Consider the following 6658-nt stretch of genomic DNA (forward strand, 5'->3'; position numbering starts at 1 on the left):
AGATTTTTATGGCTAGACCAATACATGGACAAAGAACTACCAGAAAATTCAGGCTGGATTTAGAAGCAGCCATGGCACCGTGATAACACTGCTGTTGCTGTAGGTCTTGGCTGAAAGCAGAGAATACCAGAAGAATGGCTATTTGTGTTTTATTTACTGTGCAAAAGTATTTGTGTAGATCATAACAAACTATGGCTCACATTGGAAAGAATGGTAGTTCCAGAACATTTAATCGTGCTCATACAAAATGTATACCTAGATCAAGAAGCTGTGATACAAACAGAGCAAGGGAATACTGCATGGCTTAAAATCAGGGAAGGTGTGCATCAGGACTACATACTTTCCCCATACCTACTGAATCTGTATGCAGAACAAATCATTCAAGAAGCTGTTCTGTATGAAGTAGAATGTAGTGGCAGGGTACAAGGAATACTCATCAGTAATTTGCATTATGCAGATGATATGCCTGAAACACTTGCTGGAGAGAGAATGAAAGACTATACCCTTCGATAAGGGGAACATCTTAACATTAAAAAAACAAAAATCCCAGGAAACAACAAATCCTAGTGAGGTTGTGGAGAGATTGGAACTCTTATTCACTGCTGGTGGGAATGTAAAATTGTATAACCACTATGGAAGGTGGTCTGGCACTTTCGCAAAAAAGCTGGAAAAAGACATCTATTTTACCCAGAAATTCCTACTGGGAATATATCCTAAAGAAACCAGAACTGTGACTCAAACAGATGTATGCACACCCCTATTTATTGCCACATTATTCAAAGTAGCAAAGAGATGAAAGCAACTCAAGTGCTGATCAACAAATGAATGGATAGAAAAACTACAGTACAGTCATACAATAGAATACTATGCAGCACTGAAAAACAATGAACTAGTAAAACATTGTATAACATAGGGAAGCCGGGAGGACATTATGCTGAGTGAAATATCTCAGTCATAAAAAATCAAATATTGTGTAACACTGCTGTTATAAAACAAGACAGACATGGGGGTCTTGGGGAGAAAATATGGAAAGAGTGGATAAATAATGTACACAGCATTAGATCAGGTGAGGGGAAAATTATCTGAAAGGAATATATGATTAGGCATTATATGTATGACAATAATCTGGAACAAGGGGTGCATTTAAGGGCTGTGGGAGAGGGGAGGGGAAAGGAGGGAAGGAAATGTGTAAAAATGAAAGAAATTTAAAACATGTTTATGTTGAAAAAAAGAAAACAAAGATCTTCACCACCAGGCAAATAGGCAATATCATGACAGATGAAGAAAAGATTGAAATTGTCAATGACTTCATGATGTTTGGATCCATGGTCAACACCATTTGCAACAGCAACCAGGAAATCATAGACATATTGCATTGGGAAAGTCTGATGTCAAGAACCTCTCCAATATGCTGAAGAGTAATGATGTCTGCTTAAAGACTAAGGTGCACCTGATTTGGGCCTTGGTCTTTTCAATTACTTGTTATGCATCTGAAAGTTGGACAATGAAAAGGATGACAGAAGAAATACTGCTGCCTTTAAGTTGTGGTAATGGAGAAAGCACAGAATATCTCATGGACGCCAAAAGGAGAAACAAGTATATCTTGGAAAAGGTACAGCCAGGGTGCTCCTTTGAGGCAGTGATAGTGAAACTTTGTCTGACATACTTTGGGCATGTTGTTTGGAGGGGCCAGTTCTGAGAAAGGACACCATACTCAGAAAGGTGGAGGGTCAGCAAAGGAAGTGAAGGCTGTCACCAAGATGGATTAGTATAGTGACTACAACAGAGGGCTTAACTGTCTCAAAGATAGTGAAGATGGCACAGGAAAGGGTGGAGTTCAGACCTATTGTTCATAGGGTCACTATAAGTCATAGTCAACTCAACATCACTTAACAACAACAATCCAGCACAAAAGAAAGAAAAACAAAAAGCAGAGAAAATAGAAGTCTCAAAGAAAAAACCAGTCTTCTAAGTCTCCATGAAACATGGGCTGTCTACCCTAAGTCAAGAAGAACTAGATGCTGTCAGCTACTACTACCAGCTATTCTAATCAGGGCCACAATATATGGATCTTAATAGAACGGGGGGAACTTTGTAACCTCAGATTCCTTAAAACAAGTAACAGAAAACAGACATGCTGGATTAGTTTATATTAGAGAATTACAAAGTCCCTTAACTTGTATTAAAACTAATCTCAAATTATTTTTGTTGTTAGGTGCTGTCAAATCAAGTACAACTCACAGTGACTGCATAAACAACAAACCTGAACCAGCTCTATACTGCGCCATCCTCATCATCACACACTTGAGGCCCGCTGCTGCATTTACTGTCTATAATTTTAGTTGAAGGTCTTCCTTTTTTGCTGACCCTCCACTTTTCCTAGCATGATGTCACTTTCTAAGGAACAGCTTCTCCTAACACCATGCCCAAAAGTATGTAAGATGAAGCTTCTCCATCCTTGCCTCCAAGAAGCACTCTAGCTGCACTTTTCCCAAGACATTCTATTTGTTCTTTTGGCAATTCATGGGGTATTTAGCACTCTTCTCCACAGTCAACACTCTTAGTTCCAGAAGCCAGGAAATCAAGAGACAAATTGCATTGGGAAAGTCAGCTGTGAGGGACCTCTCAAGAGTACTGAAGAGCAACCATGTCAGCCTGGAGACTAAGGTGCACTTGATCCAAGCTATAGTCTTCGCAATTAAGTGCTATGCATCAGAGAGTTGGACAGTGACTAGGGATTATAGAAAGAGAATTGATGCCTTTGAGCTGTGGTGCTGTAAAAGAGTGTTGAATACACCACAGACCGCTAAGAGAACAAACAGGTTTGACCTGGAGAGGGTGAAGCCGGAATGCTCCTGGAAGTCAAGGATTCTGAAGCTTCATCTGACATACTTTGGGCATGTTGGAAGGAGGGAATGGTCCTTGGAGAGGGACATCATGTTTGAAGAGTGGAGGGATGGGGCAGGAGAGGAAGACCCTCGATGAGATGTCTTGATTCTGTGATTGGGACGGTGGGAATGAGTGTGTCGGAGACTGCGAGGTTGGCACAGGGATAGAGCAGCATTTAGGGCTCTTGTACATAGGGTGGCTGTGAGTCAAAAGCGACTCAACGGCACATGCAACTCCAACACAACACCACTTAGCTAAATAAAAAGTTGTCTCAAAAACAACAAATATCCCCTGTAACTACTGACGCCTTTTAAATTCACTTAGGAGAAACAAAACAGTCAACAATTACTTTAGTAGAAAGGTGAGAATATAACAGGGAAGGGAAACTAGGATACTTAAAACAAAACAACCAGAATGGAAAGAACACTCAAAGTATGTGAGACAGAACCTCAAAATCCCTACCTCCAAGGAACAGATTGGTTTCACCTTTAACCATTTACAGTCAACCATTCTCATATTTTATTTTAAATTAATTACAATATCTTCAGCATAATCATACTCTTCCCACTTCCTCCTTGTAAGTCTCATATCCATTAATCCTTCTCTCTTATCCTTTTCTACCTTCTGGGCACTGTCCTTGGCAAATGCTGCTCTTTTGACCTTACAGGGTTTGTTAGTCTAAGGAGTAAATACCAAAAGTATTAATAGGTCTGTCCTGGAGAAGGTGAACCCAAGCTGTTCCTTGGAGGCAAGGATTTGGAGGCTCTGTCTCACATCCTTTGGGCTTATTGCCAGGAGTGACCAATCCTTGGAGAAGGACATCATGCTTGGAATGGTGAGGGGTCAAAGCAGGAAAGGAAGACCCTGGATGAGATGGACTGACTCCATAACTGGGGTCATGAGAGTAGGTACATCAGAGACAGTGAGATTGGCTTAGGATAGAGCAGGTTTTGGAGCATAGGGTCACTATGAGTCATAGTCAATTCAACAGCATATGACAAAAACAACAAGTGCCTCTTTGGTTTTACTGATCATCTTAATATTCCTGTCTACTGCTTGGCTGAAAGTTGAGCCACAAGAATGACCTTTGTTCTAGGTTCAAAAGGTGAATAAGAGCCATAGTTTCAGGGATACCACTAGTTTCTATTAAAACAGCAAGCCTGGCCTTTATTATGCTGGTGAATTTTGTTCCACATTTCCCCCTACTCTATCCAGGACCTTCTACTGTGATCCCTTATAGAGTCACGAGCAGTGGTAGCTGGGCACCATCTGGTTCTTCTGGTGTCAGTGTTATGGATGTTGAGATTCTCCTGGATCATTAGTACTTTGGACTGTTTCTATACATCTTTGGTTTTTCTTCACTCTTCTTCGTTGTGGACAGGCAAAGACCAATGACTGTATCTTAAATGCCTGCATACAAGCTTTTATGACTGTTAATCCACCATAGCACTTTTTTAGCACTTACCTGAAGAGGGCTTAGACCATGGCAAGCCAATCCCAGCAAGGTCCTCCAATTCCTGCTCTGCTTGAGCAAGAGAAACGGAGAATATGCGGACAGACTGATAGTTGGTAATATTAGACATCTCTTTTGTAGCATTATATATCTGGAGGGGGGGAAACAATACAAGAATATAATTTCTTAGACCAAACTAGTCAGTGGTTAACTATCTTACCAATTCTCAATAAATTCTGCCAAAATTCAGAGTTCCTGTTAAGCACTTAACTCAGAACAGCAGTATCTGACTCTACAAAGCCATGGTGGTCAGCTGTTTAAGAGAGTAGTGCTAAGAGTGCTTATGGAGCCTGAAAGGCCAGCAAGCGGTAAAGTGTGGTCCATCCACACAAACACACACACAAAATGTTTGGCTGAACAGCTGAATCGTTCTGATACTGGTTCCACCTCAGTCCTAGCATCTCACCTAAGAGAAGCATGGGAGGCGTAAAGAATGAAATGGTAGGTTTTAAGGGTGATTGCCTGAAATTGTCCCAAGATATTAGACAAGGGTTCATCTAAGCATCATATCTTCCCAAATCATTTTATGCTACCTATCGGCTACACGGAGCATAACAAGAATGACTTAGGGTTTTCCCGGAAAAGAATGTAGGCTATACAGAGTGGTTTATTTGTTAGACATATTGCTTTCCTCAAAGAGTTTATAGATAATTTTTGTTTCCTTTAACTCTTATTAAGAGTTAAGGTACAACATAATATTTTTTAGGATATATTCTGCTTTTCTTTGTGTTTTGGCAACCCTTCTATATACACAACTCTAGACTAGTCCACCTGACCCTCAAAACAAAGGGCTAAGATGAAAGTCAAGAAGCCTGGTTATCATTTGCCTCAGGAAACAAGCTCCAGCTGAGACAGGGCTGCCAGTCTCTGTGCATAGGAGGCTGGGACACTCTCCACTGCCTGCTAGCCACAGCGTGTGCAGCTGCCCCACTTCCCCTCCTACTCGCCACAGAGAATTCAGCTGGCCCTTCAGCCTACAGTGTAATAGAAATTATGGAGCAGCCAGGGTGCCACCACAGAAGGTTGCATTAAAATATCCTGCCCCTGAATCACCTTTTGAGTCATCACTAAGTCTGCTGCAGCCAGCAGCATGACTAGCTGCAAAAGGAATGGTGCTCTGGGTTATAAGGTGAGCCACAGACTGAAGAGCTGAGTAGCAACAACTCTGCTTCTTCCATGGTCTTCCCACTTGGCACAGAGTTTAAACATGATGTTAGGAAAATTCCATAGGAAATCCAGACCTGAGTGTTCAGGATCTTGCTTGGCATAAGTCAAATAAAAGTAAATAAAATTAAAGGGTAAGAACAGGCTAATGAACTCATAGTATATTCTGGCAGGAAAATTATTTTTCAACACCAACTACCTGCAAAAAGTCACCCCTTTTGAAATTCAGTTCTGTGCTAAGTGCTAAGAATCGTATGTTGCTTCCATGGAAACAGTGGATGAAACTGCACTCTTTTTCTCCACCCACGCTAGCTTCCGCAATGACTGGGAACTCAAGTGCCTCACTGCAAGGAAATGCCAGCTTGGGAAAGCAGGATGGGAAGCATACCACTTACTGTCTCACTGTCTTTTAGACCCACGGTTAACACTGTGGGTTACTGCAAGGCCAGAATTGGGGTGGATGGTGTTCTCCTACCCCATTAGTAGGACACAGAACTGAATCCAAAATGATAGCTGGACAACTGCCATTTTCAAGCCCATCTTTGTGTAATAATTCAAACCAAAATGTGGAAGTCACATAAAGTGTTAACAAAGGGGCTTAGGGGGAAAAAATTCTTACCATACCTAACAACAATTACTTAGGGAATTAGTATCCTTTCCCATCTCCCTAGGCCTTTTTGATGGAAGCATTTCCTCAGGGGATATTCACAGCAAATTTAGGAATGAAGAGATTTCAGGAAGATTTTCATTTAAATGACACTTGGTTTCCCCACTGATGAAAGAGAAAGCCTACTCCATCTGCTGAGATCAGATTTCATCTCATCAAACACCTCTGTGTAATTATTTTTCTACCAAGTATTTAAATGAGGATGTAAATGAATACTAAGGTATTTGAAGTCATTAAAGCTACTGCAGGAGAGAGCACTGCCGACTCCCCAGGGAAGGGACCAGTTCACTGTCAAAGCAGCTGCTCGCCTGGGTCATTTTGTAACCTTTATATCACATTCTTGAATTAATGAAGAAACGTCAAGAATTCATTCCTCAGAAAACCGTGGCTTGTGGTCTGCCAGGGGAGTGAGTGAGGGGCGGAGG

At 41.3% G+C, this 6658-nt stretch overlaps 1 protein-coding gene across 1 annotated transcript in view; it reads right to left on the bottom strand.

Annotated features, from left to right (window-relative positions):
- The window catches only part of SIAE (sialic acid acetylesterase), a 136565-nt gene that overhangs the window by 49381 nt on the left and 80526 nt on the right, over positions 1-6658 (bottom strand). Inside the window, exon 4 of the mRNA XM_006892800.1 lies at positions 4355-4493. Within this exon, the coding sequence (XP_006892862.1) occupies positions 4355-4493 (139 nt within the window). The remainder of the gene's footprint in view (positions 1-4354; positions 4494-6658) is intronic.

This window comes from Elephantulus edwardii, unplaced genomic scaffold (genome assembly GCF_000299155.1).
Source record: "Elephantulus edwardii isolate Elephantulus edwardi_28Jun2011 unplaced genomic scaffold, EleEdw1.0 scaffold00120, whole genome shotgun sequence".
Classification (NCBI taxonomy): domain Eukaryota; kingdom Metazoa; phylum Chordata; class Mammalia; order Macroscelidea; family Macroscelididae; genus Elephantulus; species Elephantulus edwardii.